Source organism: Plecotus auritus (genome assembly GCF_963455305.1).
Source record: "Plecotus auritus genome assembly, chromosome: 2".
Taxonomy (NCBI): Eukaryota; Metazoa; Chordata; class Mammalia; order Chiroptera; family Vespertilionidae; genus Plecotus; species Plecotus auritus.
In genome coordinates, this window is record NC_137771.1 from 169,535,950 (window position 1) to 169,560,496 (window position 24,547).

At 44.2% G+C, this 24,547-nt stretch overlaps 2 protein-coding genes across 2 annotated transcripts in view; both read left to right on the forward strand.

Annotated features, from left to right (window-relative positions):
* LOC308243049 (protein mono-ADP-ribosyltransferase PARP14-like) overlaps positions 1–8,617 on the forward strand; it is a 75,941-nt gene extending 67,324 nt beyond the window's left edge. The window contains exons 16-17 of the mRNA XM_080658111.1: positions 4,869–5,043; positions 5,769–8,617. Of these exons, the coding sequence (XP_080514237.1) occupies positions 4,869–5,043; positions 5,769–6,058 (465 nt within the window). The 3' untranslated portion in view covers positions 6,059–8,617. The remainder of the gene's footprint in view (positions 1–4,868; positions 5,044–5,768) is intronic.
* Positions 8,618–22,987: 14,370 nt separating this feature from the next.
* Positions 22,988–24,547, forward strand: part of LOC308243050 (protein mono-ADP-ribosyltransferase PARP14-like) — a 76,592-nt gene continuing 75,032 nt past the window's right edge. Inside the window, exon 1 of the mRNA XM_080658112.1 lies at positions 22,988–23,303. Coding sequence (XP_080514238.1) covers positions 23,117–23,303 — 187 coding nt within the window. The 5' untranslated portion in view covers positions 22,988–23,116. The remainder of the gene's footprint in view (positions 23,304–24,547) is intronic.

Here is a 24,547-nt window from a genome sequence, read left to right on the forward strand (position 1 = left end):
CTCTAGAACATATTCCCAGTGTACTAAAAATATCTCCACTTGATTATCTATCTGCTAAATCAATTTCCTAAAACCTAACTCACCATCTCTAAGTAATTATCTTCCCCTTCCTTCTCTTTTCTGATCTTGGTTCCACCACTCCCTGAATAAAGCTAGAGATTTTTTTTTTTTTTGTCTCAAGTTTTACATGTCTCCTTTTCCCCCGATTGACCCTCCCAAAGCTAGAGATTTTTGAGTTCCTTCTGTTCATTCATAATAATGAGTATGCCAGTAAGGTCTACAATTCCTTTCTTTGCAAATTTTCTTTTACTTTCTATTTGCACTGCCACAACTGCTTTTCAGAACTGGGGGCACGCCCCAAACACCAATGTGAGGGGATGCTCTGATGAACTCCAGCTGCTTCTCCCAAGAGATTTGGTCCAATGAGAGTGAACCTGGGACAAGTGCATTTATATGTTAAATGACTGGAGAGCACCAAAGTCTTAGCATCGCTCCAGACTTCAGAGGCCTAGTTCTCAGCCTAGCCTCCCTGTGCTGTGCAGCCAGACTACATTGCTATTTACTGCTCTGGCCTGGAATCCTGATTTCCTCCATTATGTTGTCACCCTTCTACTGCCAACTCCAGGGTGCCAGTGCCTTTTGGCCCCATTTGTGGTACTCTCCCCCATTCTGTTTACTCATGTAGTTAAGCACATAATAACTCGAAAAGATATGGAATGTCCTAAGAGATATAAACCAGAGAGAAACCAAGATAGTGGCAAAGGAAAATGCTGGCATTTGCATCCTCCCACAACCACATCAAAATTACAACTAAAAAAACAGAACAACCATCATTCAGAACCACCTGAAATCTGGCTTAATGGAAGTCGTACAGCTAGAGAATTAAAGAAGAAAGCACATTGCCCTAGCTGGCTTAGCTCAGTGGATACAGCGTCAGCCTGTGGACTGAAGGGTCCCAGGTTTGATTCCGACCAAGGGCACATGCCTGGGTTGCGGGCTCGATCCCCAGAAGGGGGCGTGCAGGAGGCAGCCGATCAAAGATTCTCATCATTGATGTTTCTATCTCTCTCTCCTTCTCCCTTCCTCCTTGAAATCAATAAAGAAATATATTTTAAAAAAAGAAGAAGAAGAAAGCACATTGAGACTGGTAGGAGGGGTGAGGTATAGAATGGGCTGGTCTGACACCCACGTGTGGTATGTGTTTAAACCGGAGTCCAATACCACGCCCCAAGCCCAGGGTTGCAGTGCTGGGAAGAGAACTCCCTATGACTTCCTTCCGGCTGTAAAAACCAGTGGGGATTGTGTCTGAGTGACATGGAAGCTGCTGGAATCCCAGGCAGTTCTTCTTAAAGGGCCCATGCACGGACTTAGGCTCATTCCCTCTGAGCTTCAGCGCTTGGGCAGCAGCATGAAAGGATCCAGGGACATATGGGGACATAAATTGTCTGGCAGCGAGGCAAGCCATCTTCTCCCTCCTTCTTTTGGTTATTATTGGCATCTTTAACCCTTTTCCTTTTCAACTTCCTGTAACTGTGTAATTAAGATAATAGCATATACTTGAGTTTTGTTTTTTATTCATCCATTTGTACCATCTTTACCTTTTTTAAAATATGTTTTTAATGATTTAAGAGAGAAAAAGGGAGAGGGAGGGAGGGATAGAAACATCAATGATGAGAGAGAATCCTTGATTGGTTGCCTCCGGCACATTCCTTACTGGGGATAGAGCCTGCAGCCCAGGCATGTGCCCTTACCAGAATCAAACCTCAACCTCCTGGTTCATGGTTGGACGCTCAACCACTGAGCCACACTGGCTGGGCCAATCTTTATCTTTTAGTTGGAGTAGTCTGTTTGATGAATTTACTGATATGTTTGGGTTTAAATATGCCATATTAATCTTTTTTTCTATGTATCATTTCTACTCCGCTCCTTTTCTCTCTCTTCCTATGTTATTTTGTATTAAGTATTTTTATCATTCCATTTTTATGCCCTATTAGAATGTTCATTATACATCCTATTACAATCCTTTCATTGTTTACTTCGAGATTATTAAACTCTAGTGTAAATTAGTATAGTTCTCATTTCCCAAACAATGCCGTGAACTTTGAACACTTTAAACCCCTTTATCCCCTCCTGCCTCTTGTACTACTTTTACCTGTATTTTAATTCTATATATACTTGAAACCCTATAAAACTTTTTATTTTTTTAATACAGTCATTGTATATTTACCCTTTTATCCCACTGCCCTTCCATTCTTCTTGCATTTTCATGCCTACACCTTGGGATCATTGTCCTTTTGGTTTTACTTTTCTTTCGGGTGTAGATCTGGTTGTGATGTTTCTGGTAGTCTAAGTTTTTGTCTGAAAATGTATTCATTTCACTTTCATTCTTTGAAGGATATTTTTGCTGGGTGTAGAATTCTGGGTGACAGTTATTTTCTTTAAGCACTTTGAAGGCATTATTCTACTGTCTTCTGACTTTTTTTTCACTCTGCACTGCCCTTCTATATTGGAACTTGGCCCATCAAATCCTTGTTGCCTTCAAAAAGCTCTCCCCCTTACCCTCACCCTCGAGCCCTTCTAATAATTGTTGGCAAGAGGATTGGTCTGATCCAAATAGTTTACTATAGCCAGAAGCCTGCTGCTAACATAAACCTACTAAGTAAAGTTTTAAGATTTACTTGCAGTATTTTTTTAACCTTATAATTTATCCCATTAGGAATATAGAATCAGATTTATGTTTTGAAAACTACTTGAAGTAATTCTTTTCTTTGTGTGGTTATTAAATTTTAGAAGGGTGGGTGCTAGCTTCAGCAGCACATATACTAAAAAAAGGGTGAGGAACAAGAATGAAAAGACTAAGAAGTAAGAATTATTTCAAAACTCTTTAAGATGAAATTTTTAATGCGTTTGGGAGATGAGTAAAATAAATAAAATTTAAGGTAAATAGAAAAGAAACAGAAGTAGGCAGTTTAAAGATTAGAAACTTAATTGCAGATAAAAAGAAAAATAAATTTTAAAATCACAAATCAGATAAAATGCAGGATAATGCAGAGATTTTGAGCTAGAGGTCAAACTATATCTTAATTAAAAATGGGAATCCCAAAACTGAAAAAACAAACAAACCAGATGATGGCAGGTAACAGTATTAGAACTGAGAGTCCTTTAGAATGGAAGGAGATTCTGACAGCTTTATGGAACTACCACTGCCTATGGATTAGGGAAGTTTCTAAGCTGATCTGCAATCCAGGACCCAAGGAGTTTTCACCACAGCCCTGGGACCACTGCCCAGAGAGGATGGTCAAAGCAGGGCCACTGTGAAAGGCAGATTGGTGTAGCCACTACGGAGAACGGTGTGGAGGTTCCTCAAAAATTTAAAAGTGAATTGCCTTATGACCAGTGATTCCACTTCTGGGACTATCTCTAAAGAAAGTAGAAAGACTAGTTTGAAAGGATATATATGCACCCCTATATTTATTGCAGCAGTATTTACAATAGCCAAAATTTGGAAGCAGCCAAAGTGCTCATCAGTAGACGAGTGGATAAGAAAGTGGCAGTACATTTACACATTGGAATACTACTTTGGGCTGTAAAAAAAAAAGACAATCTTACCTTTTATGCCAGCATGAATGGAATTAGAGAGGATTATGCTAAGTGAAATAAGTCAGAGAAAGACAAATGCCATATATTTCACTTACATGTGGAATCTAATGAATAAAATAAAAAAAATAGAAGCAGACTCATAGATACAGAGGACAGACTGATAGCTGTTAGAGGGGAGGGTATTGGGGGACTTGGTGACAAAGATAAAGGGATTAAGAAGTACAAATTGCTAGTTGCAGAATAGCCACAGAGGTGTAGATTACAGTGTAGGGAATATAGTCCATAATATCGAGATAAATGGGTATAGGACTAGGTGGGTACTTGAGGCGGGGGGGTGGGGGTAAGGGAACCACTCTGCAAGGTACATAATTTTTTAACTACTTTGTTGTACACCCGAAACTAATAGAGAATGGTATTGAATGTAAAATGTAATTGAAAAATATATTAGAAAAGAAAAATCATGGCCACTTTGGTCTACAGCCAGATTCCCTGTCTCCAGGATTCATGCCCCACTCTTCCAATTGGATGAGAGATTAAGTTCCATTAACTAATTTCTTTCTTCCCTAGACACTCTAGTGCTTCTCCATGGTTAGACCTTGGCTAGGTAAACCAGTATCTTAAAAGGACTGAAGAGGAGAGAGGCAAAGGGACGAAGTGGGGTAGACTGCAACAGGAGCAGTGATTACAGTGAAAGTAAGAAGCAGGAGTTGAGCTGCCTTGGTCGTCCAAGATCCTAAATATTGCTTGCTGCATGTGGTGCAGAAAAGATGTTAAAAATTAAAACAATTTTTTCCCCAAGGCCTGATTTGTGAAGCACTGGATGTAAAAAGATTTCTGAATGCAGAGAGCTGCCATCAGGGATTGAATTCGCTGTTTACAGTAATTTTTACTGATAAAAAATAGGAGCATGCCCTGGCCAGGTGGCTCAGTTTGTTGGAGTGCCATCTGGAACACCAAAAGGTTTTGGGTTTGATTCCTGGTCAGGGCACATACCTAGGTTGCAAGTTTGAGTCTTGTTTGGGCACATATGGGAGGCAATAGATCGATGTTTCTCTCTCATATTAATGCCCCCCCCCTCTATCTCTATCTCTATCTCTATCTCTATCTCTATCTCTATCTCTATCTCTATCTCTATCACTTTCCCCCTTCCTCTCTCTAAACATATCCTCAGGTGAGGATTAAAACAAAAAATAGTGATCATGTTTCATTTGCTGTATCTTGCTACAGGCACTTGGCACATACAGATATTTTTCCTTATTGATTTGCAGATTGAGAGAATCCAGAATCGACGTCTCTGGCAGCACTACCAGACAAATAAAAAAACCATGCATGACAAGAATGGCCATATACAAAATGAGAAGCTGCTCTTCCATGGGACAGATGCTGACTCCTTGCCACATGTCAATCAACATGGCTTTAACCGCAGTTATGCAGGAAAGAATGGTAAGGAAGTAAGTCACGTGGCTGCTCCAAAGGAAGTCAGCCATGAGAAGCCAAGCTGGCTCAGGGATCCCGCGGATTGCACTGTGTTCCCTCAGGGCTCATGGCCAGGGTGCAGCCAGCGTTTCAGGTCAGACTCACTAAGTTTCATCCCAGAGGGACTGACTGGCCCTTTGAGGTGGAGGAATGACTTTTTAAAATTAAAAACACACTCACAAAAATTTTTAAAAGAGTCTTTAGAGAGAACTGAACATTATATTAACACTAGAGGCTTGGTGCATGAAATTCATGCATGCAGGGAGGGGGTCCCCTCAGCCCAGTCTGCACCCTCTCCAATCTGGGACCCCTCGAGGGATGTCCTACTGCAAGTTTAAGCCTGATCCCAAGGATAGGGCCTAAACTGACAGTCAGACATCCCTCTCACAATCAGGACTGCTGGCTCCTAACTGCTCACCTGCTTGCTTGCCTGATCACCCCCAACTGCCCCCCTTGCTGGCCTAGTTGCCCCACGCAGCCTGCTGTTCAGTCATTTGGTCGTCCCTCACTAACCCCCTGCCAGCCTCGTCACTCCATGCAGCCTGCAGTTTGGTTGTCACTGTTACTGTGACAGCATCCCAGACAATTTGCATATTCCTCTATTATTAGTATTGATTATTTGACATATTGAGTCAATACGTCAAATTATAGACAAATTGAAATTCTTAAAAATGTTGTTTTTCTTTTCACAGCTGCAGCATACGGAATGGGAACCTACTTTGCTGTCCAGGCCCTTTATTCTGCCAATGATACTTACTCCAGACCAGATGCAAATGGGAAAAAGCATATGTATTATGTGCGCGTGCTTACTGGATTGTACGCACGTGGAAACAGTTCATTACGTGTGCCTCCTCCAAAGAATCCTCAAAATCCCCTTGACCTGTATGACACTGTCACAGATAATGTGAGCAAACCAAATTTATTTGTGGTATTTTATGACTACCAGGCTTACCCAGAATACCTCATTACTTTTAAAAAATAACATTTTGGTATCCTTCACTGAAGACATTATTTATCTACACAAGCGATTTTCAACCCTTTTCATCGCATGGCACACATAAACTAATTACTAAAATTCTATGACATACCAAAAATATATTTTTTGCCGATCTGACAAAAAAAACATCGGTATAATTTTTATTCATTCACACCAGTAGCTATAGTGTTGGCTATTGTCATTAAAAAATATATTTTTGTTGATTTCAAAGAGGGAGGCAGAGGGGAAGCGGCAGAGAGAGAGAGAGAGAGAGAGAGAGAGAGAAACATCAATGATGAGAGAGAATCATTGATCAGCCTACCTCCTGCACACCCCACACTGGGGATTGAACCTGCAACCTGGCATGTGCTTCGACCAGGAATTGAACCACCGTGACCTCCTGATTGATAATCAATGATTGAGCCACACCAGCTGGGTGGCTGTTGTCATTTTTTAACTTGACAATCTAAGGGAAATGAGATCAGTGTCCCTGACTAGTCAGGTATTGCATGTTCTAAAAAGTATTGCAGCACACCAGTTGAAAATTGCTGATCTATACTACGTAAAACACGTTTTAGATTTTTTTCTCTTAACCGCTTATTCTAAGATCAAAGGATCCTTGTCACTGAAATCAGACTTTCTTGAGCTTCGCTTTCATAACTGCAGTGACCTTTTCTTGAAATCAATAAATTTGAGAATTTAAATTAAATTAGTTACAACTGTGTGTCCACAACCATGGACATCAAAGCTGTAGAAGAGGAGTACAGGTTTCTATTTCTAGGAAGGGAAGGAAAGCCTTAATCTTAAAAGCCGAGGGCACAGCTATGCAATTTCAGCTGCCACTGAAGGGGGCAGCTGTTACCATGTCAGGATGCCATATTACTGTGGGGAGCACAACGTACTGAGTGAACTGCCGTCTTTGCTGGGGCAGAGATGGTGTCTTATTCAATTTATCTTATCCCTGGACTGAGGTCTGAAGTCCAGTGAATTTTCCAGAAATGTTTCATAAACAAATTAAGAGTAAAAAGGTCACTCTAGTCGGTTTGGCTCAGTGGATAGAGCATCAGCCTGGGGACCAAAGGGCCCTGGGTTTGATTCAAGTCAAGGGCATGTACCTTGGTTGCAGGCTCCTCCCCGGCCCAGGCCCTGGTTGGGTGAGAATTAACAAAAAAACAAACAAATAAACAAAAAGACTGAAAAGGTCTAGTCAGACTCCTATCCAAGTAGGAACCATTTCTTCTACATCCTTGACTTATTGTCATGTTGCCTTAAATTGAACAGATTCCGTGATAGGGAACTTGGTATTTCATGAGCCAGCCCATGACACAGGGACTCCTGTTGGGGCTCTGGGACTGCAGTGCAGCTGGGCCCTGCTCAGCCCAGGGCTGTGGTCTGCCTTGTTGTGTAGGTGGATCGTGTCCCCTGGAGTTGGGCAGCACAGCAGGCCTGGCCCCAGTTGGTCCTTTTGCTGTTGAATCCAAATCTGCCTTCTTACAGCTTCTCATTGGTGCACATTTTGTCCCAGTGGAAACAGTAGGATAATGCCTGCTACATTTTTAGTGTGAAACCCTCTGTTATGTTAAGATGAAGTGAATTCTAAGATTATTAAATGGCACATTTTCTTTGGCAGCCTAGCTTTTGATGATTTAAATCAAATACACACAACAAAGGAATGAACTATAATGCTAATTTGCTAACTCAGTATCTGTTGGACGATAAAGGAAAGTTTCTTTTTTAACTTTTCCCTAGGTAAATTTTAGGCTCAAACACTGCCTTTTGAGCACTTAGCTTGTACCAGATAGTGTAATAGATGCTTTCATATACAGTACTAATTTTATTCCCCATACAATCCTGTGAGAGAAGAATTATATCCCCATTTTAAAGCTGAGGAAACTGATGCTCAGAGTGCAAGCAGCTTCCTTGCCTAAGGTCGGTCACCTAGGTAATGGCCCTCAGAGCCAGCAGAATCAGGTCCCTGTGTCATCAAGCCCTCTGTTCTTCTCATGACAGAACATGGGTTCTAGATGAATGTTACTAAACCAGGAACAGCTCAGCTAATCTGCGAACTGCTTTTATATTTCCTTCACTTTTTCCTTCTGGCTCTGGTTTCTATCCTAGTTTTCATTTGAAGCTCTGTAGGCTGAGGTCAGCTGATGCTAGGCAAAGCCTGTGCAGATGGTGCACTCCGACACCAGGGGTCGCTCTTCCCTGGCCACAGGGAACAGCACCTGCACTTCAAGTAGAGGTAGGTGGTTGAGAGGGCCACAGTGGCTGCTTCATTAACATAGACAACTTGACATTTCTCTTGCTGTTGTTCTTTGTTTTGTAAGGGGATTGGGCACTGGCATCTCAACTAGGGCTTGACCATGAATGTAAGAAATAAAAAAGGAGAGGCCCACTCTCTTATTGCTGTTCCTCCAGTGGTTTGGTTAACTTAGGGCAAGGCTGACTATTAGGGTGCATTGAATCAAGGTATAATGATCCAGTCAGTAAATGTTAAGTTATCCCCAGTCAAGAGAAATATGTCACTTATCTGCTTTTTGAATAAAAGACTTGGAAAATGTCATTTGGTGGTGAACATTTTTATCCACAAGGGCAAATACAGGAGAGCTTGATGATGAACACAGGCCACTGCTGAGTAAGACCACAGTTAAATATGACAGCATCAAAGGATCCTCAGAGTGGTAATACTATTCGGCTGAGCCCTGGCAGGGTGGCTCAATCGGTTGGAGTGTTGTCCCGAGTACCAAAAGGTTTCGGGTTTGATTCCCAGTCAGGGCACATATAGAGACTGTGGGTTCGATCCCTGGTCAGGGTGCATACAGGATGCAACTGATCGATGTTTTACTTTCACATCGATGTTTCTCTCTCCCTCTCTCTCTAAAAAAATAAATAAATTAATTAATTAATTTTAAAAATCAATAAAAAGCATATCCTCGGGTGAGGATTAAAACAAAAATAGTCTCTCTTTAAAAAATAAATTGGCTGAAAATTACAGGAAGGGCACAGCGCAGGTTTAGTTCAGTAAATCTGAAGGGCAAACTGACCGCAGCAAGTAGCCCCTGCTGCCAGAAGCCCACCTTGAGCCTGTGATAGGTCACAGTGGTCGACTCCAGGGCAGAGGTTCTTAACTGTTTTTGGTTTTTAAATCACCTGGGGTGTCTGCTGAGACTGTAAATCCTGGCCCATCCCAAAGGAGTCAGATTCTGTAGCTTTAGAGGGTGCCCAGAACTCTGCATTTTCAGCAAGCACCTCTAATGCCTCTGAAACCCCTGGTTCCCACAGCCTCTTAGGACTTTCATGGGCCCCAGGCACTTTTGCCTTTGTGGGTCTCTTACTCTATTAAGAATTAAAACTTGTACGTTGCAACTTCATTGATATAAACATGAATGTAATTGAGGATGGATTATATTCTTTTTTTTTTTTAAAGAAACTAAACATTTTTGTGGACCCCTAAAAGCGCAAGGGCCCTAGCCACTGTGCCTACTGTATAGGTCAGCCCTACTGTGACTTTAGGCACAGGATGAGCTTGTATTCCTTAATCCCTCTAGCCTCTAGGGCATTGGTTCCCAATGTGGGGTACATGCCCCACAGGGGGGCAATTTGATTTTTAGGGGGGGCAAATCGAGAATGAGTTATTAACAGTGAATTTTTTGCTTTTCTTATGGTTCTAGGGGCCTCATATACAGTATATAAATATATATTGTGACATATTTATGCATTTCAGTTCTCTTTTTTTTGAAACTTTATTTGCTATTTTTTCATGTCACTTCATATTATTAGTTTTAAAACAATTTCTTACTCAGTACTTCAATTGTCCTTTCATTCTTTTGTTTTTTTCTTTCATGGATGCCATGTTCTCTGGGAACTTGTTTAGAACAAGTCAATGGCCTTTTAGGTTTCCTCCATGTGAATAGGAGTTCACTTTTTGAATAATAAGAATTATATGTCACTGGGAGGGGGTTGGGAGCATCAAGTTTTAGAGATGCTAAGGTGGGGCATGGCCAAAAAAAAGGTTGGGAACCACTGCTCTGGGGTCAGTGCTTTAATAGTTGATTTCACTCACAAAGGCAGCTCATCTGAGAAACAGAGGATGAAAGGGACTGAGGTATCCATGTGGCTGACAGCCTGCCCTTTCACTCTTCTCTCTCAGGCTCCTCTGTCCAGACGCAGTACGAGATTTCCTCTGGAAGTCTGAATAGAGCACATAGAGAAGGCCTCAAGCTTGTGGGCTTCAGATTTAGGAAACTGGTGGCACTCATGCGGACAAGTAGAGTTGGGAGGTGGGAAGAGAGCACCTTTCAGTGGAACAGGGCTAAACACAACCTTTGGATTCCGTCATTAGGAGGTCATGCATGTCCCATCACAGAGTATAGTTTCAGTACAGTAGGAAGAGAGAGAGCCAGTTTGTAGTGGATTAAGGAATAAGCAGGATGTAAGGAAAACTGATATGTTGGACAAAAACATTCAGTCAAATTTGGCTATTCAAATCAAAGAACAAATGAATTACAACCACTTCACACCCACTAGAATTTTTATAACAATAATAAAAACAGTAAAGGGAAGTAACAAGTGTTGGTGAGGATGTAGAGAAATTGGAACCGTCAGACATTGCTGGTGGGAAGATAAAAAGAAGCAGATGGTGTGGGAAAAAGTTTGGCATTTCCCTCCAAAGTTAAACACAGAGTTACTAATATGACCCAGCAATTCCACTCCTATAATATGTACCCAAAGAGAACTGAAAACGTAGGTATGTACAAAAACTTGTACACAAATGTTCATAGCATTACTTATCATAGCACAAAAGTGGAACCAACGCAAATGTCCATCAACTGATTAATGGATAAACAAAATAGATCTCCATACAGTGGAATATATTCAGCCATAAAAAGGAATGAAGTACTAATAACATTCTACAGCATGGATGAACTCTGAAAAGATGCTAAGTGAAAGAAGGTAGTTCTCAAAGCTCATATGCTGCATGAGTGCACTTATGTGAAACGTCCAGAACAGGTAAATCTATACAGAAAGAAAATAGGTAAGTGGCTGCCAGGGCCTGGGGCGAAGGTGAAGGGGAGTAACCACCAATGGGTGGAAGCAACTTAGTCAAATTGTTTGCTTTGGAGTACTCAAGTAGGAAGGAAGCAGGAAGGGAGCCAGGAAAAGGAAGCAAGGGAAAGAAAACAGGCAGGAGAGAGGGTAAGGGAGGGAGTAAACTCTGTGTAAGCGACTAAGAATACCTTTCAAGCTGTTAATAAAACACCAGACAGCAAATGCCAGTGTTGTAAAGGTGATTTTCCCTACTGGGTAGCAGCACTAGGTACCATACTTTTGGAAATGTTCCAGAGACAGTTACAAAAGCAACATCCACTCTTGCTTAAAAGCACATCATTCTGCCTCTGTAATGCCTCTGCCCCTAGATGCACTGCCACGGTATGTGTCTGGGTTCTAGCACGGTTGAACAGATAGGAACTGTGAATAAAGGTTCCAGAAGTGCTCAAATACCCATGCCTTGACCCTTGCTCTTAACATGAAAAAACAAAAACGACCAGTGAGCTGTCTTCCTCCACAGTGCATTCTCTTCTTTACCAGTAGGAGGAGCTGTGATCCCTCCTCCCATCTTTCCATGACCTGAGAAGCAAAGAAGTATGTATGTGAAGCCTACAGCTGGAAAAGCTACCTTCCAATAGCAGAGCACCAAGGAAGAAACCCTTATCTGTACTACCGTGTTTCCCCCAAAATAAGACAGTGTCTTATATTAATTTTTGCCCCCAAAGACACGCTAGGTCTTATTTTCAGGGGATGTCTTATTTTTCCATGAAGAAGAATACAGTACACATTTATTGTTAAATGAAAATAAAGGAAATTTATTACCTGTATACGGTACGGTAGTACGGTAGTTGTCAACAAAAACCAGACAAACTGTGAGTCCTACAGTATCAAGAATTTACTCATTTATTCAATGACAATCATGTCATCATCTTCTGGAACATCATCATAACAATGCAATTCCTGAATTTCCTGGTGAATTTCTTGTGACTCCATTTCTTTCAGAATCAGTGGACCAAATCTCTCATGTTTAGCAATAGCACTGTCTTTAAATGAGTACTTCTTGTCAAGGTAGCCTGCTCGCAGTGCATTTGCAATGCAACTGCCAGTGATTTTCTCCCATGAATTCTTCACCCAAGTCACAACTTCTTGCAGTTTAGGTTTCACAAAGTTTCCACGCTGATTTCTCTCCATTCTATTTTCAATGTAGTCATTAATTTTCATGTGCAAATTGTCTTTGAATGGCTTGTTTATTGCAATATCAAGAGTCTGGAGATAGGCCATCATTCCTGCGGGAATCATTATCCGATCTATTTTTCTTTCGTGAAGAAATGTCTTCATGTCTTTAGCACGGTGAGTGCTGGCTGCATCCCAGACTAGCAGACCTCTTTGGCTCCCTCGCATAACAAGCGGCAGCATTAAATCAACCCACTTCCTTACAACTGCTTGTGTGGCCCAGGCTTCTTCAGTTTCAAGAATAAAAACGCCCAAAACACGTTCAATCTTTTCCTTCTTGCCCTTAGAAATGATGAAAGGTGGGATTTTAGTGCCATCCAGACGAATTGCCAAAATACAGGAAACACGTGCACTTTCGTAAGCAGTGGAGGGAATGTACGCCAAGGAGGCACCCCGCTGTTCAATTGTTGTTTGAGATGATTGGCCCATAAACACTGCAGTTTCATCCATAGCAATCATGTTGGAAAGATTGTAGTTAGAGAAGTCAGCATCATCAATAAAGGACTTGAATGCAAGTGCTCGCTTAATAACTTGAGTATCTTCCAACCTAAACAATGTTGTAGATCTTCTTAAAGACAGTTCACTTCGCTGAAGGAAATTATCCAGCCAGTGTTGTGATGCTTTGAAGTCTTCGGGGGCTATGTCAAACTGTGGTGCCATTGCAAGGGCAAATTCTTGAATCTGAGCCCTATTCACAACCAAAGCCTTTGCTCTCCTGTCAACAACGCATTCACAGATCAGGTCTTCCAGCTCGGAAAATAATGGTTGCCGACCTGATCCACACTTGCGCTTTTTAGCATTTCCCTTGTCCACTTGTTCAATGAGGTTACCATACTCTGCTCGCCATTTTCGGACCAATCGGATACTCAACATCTTCTCTTTGCAGAAAGCAGTAAGATTTTGGCTCCAAGAGTCTTCCATGATTCCTTTCTTGTACTCCACAGAGTAGCCTTTTCTTTTTGCGCTCATTTCTAGGGGTAAAAAAAAAAAAAAGGAATTGGGGTATCAAGGTGGGGGGAGGGGGATCACTCAAAATGACACAGGGGGCATCAGAGGGGGGAATCAAAATGGCACAGGAGAATCAGAGGGAGGATTACCATTTTAGTAACCCCTTTTGATCCTCCTGTGTCATTTTGATTGCCCCCTCTGATCCTCCTGTGTCATTTTAAGTGATCCCCCTCCCCCCACCCCTGTGCCACTGAACACCTTCACCAGACATCCCCCCTACCCCTTTATCAGACGTTTACCCCCTGGGGCCTGCCTGGGGACTGTCACTGGGCTTGCTGGGGCCTGGATCTGGGCTGGAGCAGGGTCTGCCACTGACTGAGAACCTTCAGTCATCATGAAGGCAGCCGCGAGCATCAGGTAGTGTCACCAGAGACAGACCAGCACTCACCACCTTCGCCGCGTCCTGTCCGCTCTAATCCTCCTGTTCTTCTACACGCATCTGCGAAAGTCTCCTCCTCTCTCCCACCCCGCACTCACCGCTCACTCTGTCCTCCACTCTGCCTCCATACAGCAGTGACGTCAGGACTCTGTGTAACGTCACTGGTTGCTAGACGCCAGTCGGGGCGGCCCTAGTGACCACTTTACGGTAAATTAATTTTCATTCTGAGACAGAGCCTGGGGCCTTATTTTCAGGGGACGCCTTATATTTCACTCAGAAGGAAACCTGTAAGTAGGTCTTATTTTCGGAGGATGTCTTATTTTCGCGGAAACACGTAGTACTAGGCAGAGGAAGGTGAGGAAAGGGAGAGGCACGTGGCCTAAGGACTTGAGCCAAGTCGCAGCTGCCGCATTACCTGTCCTGGGCTCAGTGTAACCACATGTCTCCGAGCTTTCTGGAACTGAGGGAAACGTTTTACATCAGGATTGACAACATTGACTTTACTAAACACACTAGATTCTTCATAAGGGATTCTAGTTGGATAAAGGAGAGGAGTGTCTTCAGGGGGAAATAGATGCCATCTTTTCCTAATTTAAACCAAGAAGGCATAAATTAGAACTCTGAACTTGAGACAAAACATGTAAGAAGGCCGCAGTAAATATTCCTTTTTACTCATTTTCATTCAATCCATAAAGCAATAGAGGAGCAATGTCAGTGGTCACTTGGCCCACCTCTCAGTAAGTGCTGGCATCTCTGCTGAACCTGGTGGAGGGAGGGCAGGAAGAAAAGAATAATCTCATGATGCCCTGAGGCAGCCCTTTCTTGGGACAGGATCTAGTTTGAAAGGTCATTCTTTCTTATCCCAAATCAAAGTCCTCATAAATAGTTCCTATTCCTCATTCTAGAGCTACTCAGAACAATCCCCACCCTTTCAGATATCTGTATTCTTATCCAGAGTAACCACCTGTAGTTTTATCCTCCAAGTAGTTTCCAGACTTCTTCCTGTTTGGGTTGTAAATTTTTTAAGTTAAACATTTGTTATGTTAACCCATTAAGGAAGAGAAATGCATAAATGATGCCACATAACTAATATAGTATAGTGTAATAGAGGAGTTTTCAAAAAGAGAAAACTGTAAGAAGATTCAGTCACTTTAAAAATTTTTGAAAAATGGAGATGATAATTTTTAACTTACACAACACCAGACACACTCATACTTTGAGCCAATAGAGGGAGGACATGGGAAGTAAAGGAGGAGCCAGTGTCAAAAAGGAAGAGACACAGAAATACACTGGTGGGGAAGCTGTAGAGGTGTTCTCTCTTTTCCGCGTCCAGCATGGAAAAGGAACAGGTCCTGTTCCTGAGTTGAGGAGCTGGGGATTAAGAAATAAAAGAAAGAAAGAGGCAAGAGGCAGAAATAGAAGCAAAGCTGGGAGCCAGGTGGGACGCCATCCTCTCTGATGGAAAGGCAGGGACCCCTGAGCCCACGCAGCACATTTATTTTATACCCCCAAATACCAGTAAGTATCACCAAAATTTAGGATCAAAGGAGCTTATTTGCATTCTTGAGTAGGCCCTAGTATTCCTGGTGCTTGACTGGATTTACATATCAAATCCTGCTCCCTGGCACCTGGACAAAGGTAAAAAGTCTGTACTGATAACGCCACCCACCTTCTCGGGGAGGGAGTAACCGAGACTCGGCTCTGCCAGTCGCCTCGGGCTCAGCTGACAACAATTTAAAGAAATGCCCATGTGCCTTCCCAGGCGGCCCTCTACAGGAAACAAAGAGAAAGAGAGGTAGAAAAAAGCACACTGAGTTCTGAGAAAAGCCCGAAGCCCTCTCATGACCCAATGCAGTTCCACAGGCCGTCATGTCCTTTCAGAACTGGAAGCAGCCTTTAGTTGATTTTTTTTCCCTCTTTTTAATTAATTAATTAATTAATTAATTTATTTATTTATTTATTTATTTTTAAATAAATCTTTATTCAGATTATTACAATTATTTCTCCTTTTTCCCCCCATAGCTCCCCTCCACCCAGTTCCCACCCCACCTTCTGCCCTTACCTCCCCCCACTGTCCTCATCCATAGGTGTATGATTTTTGTCCAGTCTCTTCATGAACCCCCCATACCCCTTTCCCCCTGATAATTATCAGTCCACTCCCTTTCTATGCCCCTGATTCTATTATATTTACCAGATTATTCTGTTCCTCAGGTTTTTAATTCACTTGATTTTTAGGTTCACTTGTTGATAGATATGTATTTGTTGTTCATAATTTTTCTCTTTACTTTTTTCTTCTTCCTCTTCTTTAAGAATACCTTTCAGCATTTCATATAATACTGGTTTGGTGGTGATGAACTCCTTCAGCTTTTTCTTATCTGTGAAGCTCTTTATCTGCCCTTCAATTCTGAATGATAGCTTTGCTGGGTAGAGTAATCTTGGTTGTAGGTTCTTGCTATACATCACATTGAAAATTTCTTGCCACTCCCGTCTGGCCTGCATAGTTTCTGTTGAGAAGTCAGCTGACAGTCGTATGGGTGCTCCCTTGTAGGTAACTAACTGTTTTTCTCTTGCTGCTTTTAATATTCTCTCTTTGTCTTTTGCTCTTGGCATTTTAATTATGATGTGTCTTGGTGTGGTCCTCTTTGGATTCCTTTTGTTTGGGGTTCTGTGCGCTTCCTGGACTTGTAAGTCTATTTCTTTCACCAGGTGGGGGAAGTTTTCTGTCATTATTTCTTCAAATAGGTTTTCAGTATCTTGCTCTCTCTCTTCTTCTGGCACCCCCATAATTCTGATGTTGGTACGCTTGAAGTTGTCCCAGAGACTTCTTACATTATCTTCAACTTTTTGGATTTTTTTTTTGCTTTTTGCTTTTTCGGTTGAGTTTTTTTTGCTTCTTTGTATTTCAATTCTTTGACTTGATTTTTGTGTTCCTCTTGTCTGTTTTTGGGTCTCTGTATAATATTTTTTATTTCAGTCAGTGTATGTTTAATTTCTAGTTGGTCCTTTTTCATATCTTCGAGGGTCTCGTTATATTTATCGGCCTTTTCTAGGATATTCTTAAAAAGCCTTATAACCGTAGTTTTGAATTCTATATCCAGTCGTTTGTTTTCCTCCATTTCTTTCGTTTGTGATCTGATTCTTTGACGCCGCATTTTCACTGCTTCCCTGAGTTGGTAAGGTAGATTTGTGTGCTAGGTTTCCAATATGGCCCAGTGGGTCTGCCTCCCCAGTTAACCTGAGGTGGACACTCTTGGTGCACCCCTTTGTGGACTGTGTGTAGAGCCTTGTTGTAATTAAGTCTTTATTGTTGTTGGTATCACTGGGAAGAATTGACTTCCAGGCCAGTTGCCTGTAAGGATCAGCTGTGTCTATGCTGGGAGAAGTTCGGTGCTGGAGACAGCCTTATAGGATTAGACTTGCCAAATTGCAATAGCCTCTGTGCTCAGCTTGGATGGGGTGGAGTCTCAGTCTTGGCTTCCTGTCAGCCTTGCCCTTGCGCGCACATGCGCTCCTTCAGACTTCTGCCTTCCCGGCTCCCGAGTCTCCGCCCGAGAGTCCAGACTCCCCCCACAAGAGTGTGGGTCCCCAGGGGCTCGCCTGGAACTGGGGTTCACTGCAGTCAGAACTGGGGCTCAGTGTAGTCAGGAGCCTCTGACTCCCATCCACTAGGGAAAGCCTGTGGCAACCTCTGCAGTCTTTGTGCGCACTGGCACGCGCGTGCTTTCAGTCCTCCGCCTTCCCCGGCTCCCGAGTCTCCGCCCGAGAGTCCAGACTCCCCCCACAAGAGCGTGGGTCCCCAGGGGCTCGCCTAGAACTGGGGTCCAGTGCAGTCAGAACTGGGGCTCAGTGCAGTCAGGAGCCTCTGACTCCCATCCACTAGGGAAAGCCTGTGGCAACCTCTGCAGCCTTTGTGCGCACTGGCACGCGCGTGCTTTCAGTCCTCCGCCTTCCCCGGCTCCCGAGTCTCCCCCCGAGAGTCCAGACTCCCCCCACAAGAGCGTGGGTCCCCAGGGGCTCGCCTAGAACTGGGGTCCAGTGCAGTCAGAACTGGGGCTCAGTGCAGTCAGGAGCCTCTGACTCCCATCCACTAGGGAAAGCCTGTGGCAACCTCTGCAGCCTTTGTGCGCACTGGCACGCGCGTGCTTTCAGTCCTCCGCCTTCCCCGGCTCCCGAGTCTCCGCCCGAGAGTCCAGACTCCCCGCACAAGAGCGTGGGTCCCCAGGGGCTCACCCGGAACTGGGGTTCAGTGCAGTCAGAACTGGGGTTCAGTGCGGTTGGGGGCTTCCTTCCCCCTTCCGCCAGAGAAAGTCAGCCAGGTTCTCAGCCGCCCTTCCTCTCTGCGCGCACAAAGACCCTTTGCCGTACCTCCAATTCTCTGTGAGCTTTTCTCTTTCCTTCTAGTTGTAGAATTTTCACTCAGCCAGCTTTCCTGTTGTTCTGGATGGTGTCCGTTCTGTCTTTTAGTTGTAGTTTTGAAATTGTTGCACGAGGCAGCAGTTTAGGTGTTTACCTATGCCGCCATCTTGGTTTCTCTGCCTTTAGCTGATTTTGCTCAGTGGGTAGAGCATCAGCCTGCAGACTGAAGGGTCCCAGGTTCGATTCTGGTCAAGGGCACATGCCTGGGTTGTGGGCTCGATCCCCACTAGGGAATGTGCAGGAGGCAGCCAATCAATGATCCTCTCTCATCATTAATATTTCTATCTTTCCCTCTCCCTTCCTCTCTGAATTCAATAAAGATATATTAAAAAACAACAACAAAGTACTGGGAAGCAGTTGGCTGCCATTTTCAAACTAGGGAGTATACAACTCAGGTCTCATTTTGCCTTAGAGATGATAAAGCTGCTCCATTCCACGGTTCCTATGACTAGTTTAGAAAAACGTTGGGTATTTAGTATGATTAGAATGTTGGAAGGACTCTTAAAAGATCATCAGTCTAATTTTACTTGCAAAGTAGTAGTATTGTGGCAGAATGCAGGGGAGAATGATCAGCCAGCACTCTGAGGGAGGAAAGTTAACCTTTATTTCGCAGATCTGCTAGTCCAGGGGAATTCTGGATCCAAAGCCTGAACTGAACTAGTGGGGAGGCTCTGAGCTAAATATCTCCTCCTGTGGCAGCCCCTGTGGATTCCGGAAGCTGGCTGGGCCCTGGGGTTAGGCTCTGCAGCTCCACCCAGGTCAGTCAGAGTGGGGAAGTAAGACTACAGTTTTAACTAGATACTGAACTAGGTTGCAAGCCCCCCCGCCCCGCCCCCACTCCATTTTCCTTTTCATTCCCCCTGTTGTTCCACAAGCTATTCTTAGCCTTGGGGATTACAAAAGACTCAGAAATTGGGGATAAAGTTGACGACTGCTCTAGCTACTTTGTGCTGAAGGGGCGGGGGGTGACAAAAAAGGGGGTTCAGTATCTGGTTAATGCTTGTCTTGAGATAAATGCCCCGTGTGTCTGATTCAATGGTTACCTACTAGATCAACAGGAAGGATCTTTACTCTTCATCTCACACAAATTTGGAAAGATCTAGTTTATTCTGGACTCTTCTGTAGAAGCCTCCCTCCACTTACCAGCCAATGGTAGTATTAGTGAACCTAAATGACTTCTGTGGGAACATGTACATGAGGAATTACTGTACTGGCAGAGTGAAATGTCTGAGGACTGAATGTGGAGTGGTAACAGAGAGGGCGGCTTGCTTCACTTCTTCTAAAATCACATCCTATTCAGGGGACCTAGGCCAGGAGTTTCAGGGACAAGGACAAGAGGTGCTCACAACTCGCTGGTTCAGAACAAATGGGAAAACCACCCTTTCCCCAATGTACATTGCAATGGGTGAAATGGGGAGGGTTTGTAAAGAAGTCTATTGAGAAGTTGAAAGGAGCCTGATGCTAGAAGTTTGAATAGAAGGTTGTAGAGAAGCCGAAAAGGGAAATTTAGATGAAGCAGAGAAAGGGAAGGTCAGCTTCAAAATGCAGCTGTAAATTTTATATTAAGATCAGCTGTGGCTCCCAGGTGGTGTGGCTCAGGGGTTGAGGGTTGACCTATGAACCAGGAGGTCACAGTTTGATTCCCAGTCAGGGCACATGTCCACATTGTGGGCTCAATCCCAATGTGAGGTCTGCAGGAGGCAGCTGATCAATGATTCTCTCTCATCATTGATGTTTCTATCTCCCTTTCCCTCTCCCTTCCTCTCTGAAAGTAATAAAATGTATTTTTTTAAAAAAGATCAGCTGTGGCTATGAGGTGAAAGGAGAACCTAGATCAGCCATGTGAACATGGCCACTCCTATGTTGGAGGGCCACGGTCCCCAGGCCTTGAGAGGACCCTTGCTTCCCTGGAAGGAAATGAGTTTCAGGAGGTAGACACCCGTTGGAGACAGAGAATTGAGAGAGGATAAGCACTGTGGGAAAGGGGTGGGTGAATAGGTTCAAAACAACCTAGGAGAGAAGACAAAGTACTTCAGGGGCTGATGACAGTCAACAACTTCCTTCTTGTAGAACTTCCTTTCCTTGGCTTTCAAGACCTGCCATCCTGATCCTCTGTTAGCTTTTCCCCAATCCACCCAGGGATGATGAGTGGAACTTGAGTGGCGAGGCACACTGCTGATAATGAAATAAATCCTTGAGAGAAAAACAGAAATAGCTGGCTAAAACTTCTACTATACAGGGTGGGGCAAAGGTAGTAACTTTACATTTGTTTATATGGAAAAATAATACAGTAATTAATAAATAATAATACAAGAATAAATTTGTGAGTCTTGTCCAGTTTGGTTCAGTAGATGGAGCATCGACCTGTGGATCGAAGGGTGCCGGGTTCGATTCGACCGGATTCATCGAAGGGTGAAGGGTCAAGGGCACGTACCTCAATTGCAGCCTCCGCTCCAGCCAGCAACCAATCCATGTGTTCCTCTCACATAGATATTTCTCTCTGTCTGTTCCTCTCTCTAAAAATCAATGGAAAAATATCCTTGGGTGAGGATTAAAATAATAAATAAATAAATAAATAAATAAATAAATAAATAAATAAATAAAATTTAAAAAAGCATAAAATTCTGTGTTTCATGTACTTACAACTATAAACCCACTTTTGCCTCACGCATAAATAAAGAGTTTGAGTTTCACTCTGGTTTTATTTTTTGAAAATGATGATGTGAGGAAAAAGAGAAACTGTTTGCCCAGTTCTGGCTCCCCAAATTCTAGTGAGAAGAGGACATTGATTTTACTTGTGATTTGGGGTGAGACGCCTTGTGGGAAATCAGTCATTGCTGTGTGGCTGAGAGCTATGACTTGCCCTTCTGTGCCCTCCCCATTCCCGCCCCCCCCCCTCCCCCGTGGACCAAGCTGGTTTGAACTGGATGATGAGCACCACCTGCAGGTAGAAAAGTGGAGAAAATATCTGAATACAGTTCAGCATTCTTATGGATCAGAACAAAAGCCCAGTGAACTCTCTTTGGCCCATCTCTGAAATTTAGTTTCTTTTTGATTAGGGGACAGTATGTCAGGTCCAGTCCTGCAAGGGAAAGCAGCCCTAATTTTGGCAGAACCTGAGAGACCTCACTACCTCCTTCACAGAGGAAACAGAGTCCACCAGGGAAGGACTTCCATACCTTCCATCAACAGTCATTCAGAATTCCTCACTTCTCTACTCCATCTCCACCTGTTCCTTGTGCGTGGGAAAAGTGTCCCCTTCCTCAGGTTACTACTGCCTCCAGCATTCCATCCCACCTTCTCCCACAACCTGATCTTCAACCTTCCCTTCACTTCTTTCTACCAATATTTAAACATGCCTAAGACGCTTCTATCTTAAAAATATTTTAAAAGCCAGAAAAAAAGACACAACAACTGCCTGATCTTGTAACCCCATAAACTGCTGCCTAACTTCTTTTTCCCTCAGTCACACTTCTGGAAGAGCTGACTTTGCTTGTCTCCACTTCCTTCCCTCCGTCCAGGGCCATCTCTGTCTCCTGACCCGACTAGGAGACAGTGCTTGCAAGGTCCTCAGCAGTCCAAGAGACACTTCTCCGACCTGATGCACTGGTAGTGTTTGAATGATAATCGCTCCCTCTCATGGAAACACTCTTTTATTATGGGCCAAGGATACACACATTCCTAGCCTCCCTTCCACCTTTCTGGCCTCCCCTGGGTGTTCCTACCTGGTAGATGTCAGTATGATCTAGCGCAGCAATTTTCAACCATTTTCATCCCATGGCACACATAAACCAATCACTAAAATTCTGTGGTACACCAAAAAAATATATTTTTTGGCAATCTGACAAAAAAAAATAGGTATAATTTTGATTCATTCACACCAGATGGCTATTGTTGTTTTGGCTGTTGTCATATTTTTACTTGACAATCTAAGAGAAGAGAGGTCAATGTTCCTGACTAAATACTCAGGTATTGCATGTTTTAAAATTCTGTGGCACACCGGTTGATAATCACTGATCCAGCTCATGCCATCTGTCATCCCACATCCTTCATCCAGTCCCGCAGCTGTGCCTTCAGTATGGATTTGGAATCCTACCTTTTCATAGAAGGTCCTCCTCTGCCAGCACCCTGGTCTCAGCCACTCCCATCTCTCACCTGGGACAATACAGTGCACGTACAACACAATGGCATGCCTTCTTCTCAAACCTCCAAGGTTATCCCCCATCATCCTTAGGCCTCAGAATACATCTCATCTCCTCATAAGCCCTCCAGGAGCCCCTCCTAATTTGTGCCATTCTGTGAACACCTATGTATTCCTTCCAAGAGCACTCATTCCGCTGTGTCCTAACTCCTCTGCCCCACAGCTTCCTGAGCTCAGAGAGGGCAGGAACTGTGTCCATCTGTTGAATCCATCCCAAGTGCATGGCACCTTGTAAATATTACCTAAAAAACTGTGAATGTACTGTCCTCCCCTCCTGCCCCCCATTTCTAGACATAGAATATTAGCAGATCGGGAACAAAGTGTAAAGGAAGGAAAACGAGGTAAAATTCTCATAGTTCATTAATTGTTGAAAGAAGTTCCCCAGCGGACCCCAAATATTCTAAAGATCCACAGTTTGATGAGCCATTTCATTTCCTTGTCAAATGTCCTGTTGAGGCAAAAATAAAACTGCAGGAAATCTGGTGACACAAAGCTGCTGATTTCACCTGTGGCTTGTGTGTGTGGCAAATGAGCCCTGAGTTTAGGGACCCGTGTACACCCAAATACCTGGATGGCCTTTGCCCTGGGCCGCAGATGAAAGTGAAGATTTTGAGGGGGTGACTCATCAAATCTGGGGTTGCTGTTTACAGCCAAAGGCAGTAACCTAAGAGCAGGGAGGAGTCCCTTCCCTCCCCCGAAACGAAAGCGAAAGAGGCAAAGTTAACTGCTTTGAGCTGGTATAGGACTAGCAGTCTCGCCCTGAAAAGGGCTGAGGATGGCTGCGCCCGGCTACTTCCCGCTGCTGGTCGAGGGGTCCTGGGGTCCCGATCCCCCGAAGAGCTTGACCACCAAGTTGCAGTTGTACTTCCAGAGCCAGAAGAGATCAGGAGGCGGGGAGTGTGAGGTCAGGCAGGAACCAGGCAGCCCCGCCCGCTTCCTGGTGCTCTTCCACCCGCTTGATGGTAAGGGGCGCCTGGGCGGGGGTGAGGGGAGACCATCAGGCTCTCCCTGCGGGGACACGTGGACTGGGGCGCGCAGCGGGACCGGCTTCCCCAGCAGCAGTTGGGGGTGGGCGGGTTGCAGAATGGACCAGAAATGCGCGGGGTCGCTGCGGTTCCTCTGCCCAGCGCTTCTAGGAACTCAGCGGTGGCCTCTGCCCGGAGGTGGCAGGTGCGAGCAGAACCGCGCCAGGTAGAACCGAAAGGCGAAAGGCGCTGAGAGCCCTGGCACTCGCCTCCTTTGACAAGGCTACATAGTGCCTTAATGGCTTAATACACAGTGTGCTAATGGCAGAGTTGCACTCTTGCGCTTTTGGTCTTCTGCCTATTAAGGCAGCAGTTGTAGAACTCCCAAGGTTGATGGGAACACGATTTGAAGGGAAGAGAAAGTTTCCCGGGATAGAAAGGGAAGATAAATTTGGTTGAAAATAGGTACGTTGATTTCTGTTGGGGGAGACCATGGAAATCAGACCTTTGAAGAGATTCCTGCAGTTATTCTGAGGGAGGACAAGTGAGTCCTTAAACAATGAAAGTCAGTGTGGGGATGGAAGGGACATATTTGTGTGCTGTTCTGGATTTGGTGACTGATCCTATGGGAATGGGCAGTGCTCCATTGTGCTCCATTTTTGAGAGGGAGGGAGAGGAAGGGAGAGGGAGGGAGAGTGAGAGCCCCTCTTCTTCCTGTTAATTTTTAGGGGCGGGGGGGGGGGGCGGGGAGGAAAGGGGCTAAGCAAAATGAGATTTCCCCATGGGTCATGGAGCTTCCCAGTGGTTCTGGGGTCACCTGGGGAGGGGCAGAGGCCTGCTGAAAATCACATTGCCTGGGTGAAATAGAGAGAGTTATTGGAGGGAGATGGCTGCTTGCTCCTGATCCCCTCTGTCTTTGTTGGAAGTTTGCTGGTACCTGTTCCTGGGTTTCAGGGCGGACCTCACACTGGGTTGAAGCAGGTTGAGAGTTGTGAGCTTTTGAGGGGGAAGTTCCCGCCTCACAGGAAGTTGAGCAGCTGAGTTCTCTCCTGCTTGCTTTTGCTGTTGAAGAAAAGGGGAGGCCCTGTCTGGTGGGTTCAGTGGTTAGAGGATAGGCCAGTGCACCAAAGGGTTGCAGGTTCAATCCAGTGCTGATGTGTCTCTCTCTCACATCGAACTTCCTCCCTCCCTCCCTTCCTTCCTTCCTTCCTTCCTTCCTTCCTTCCTCTCCCTCTCCCTCT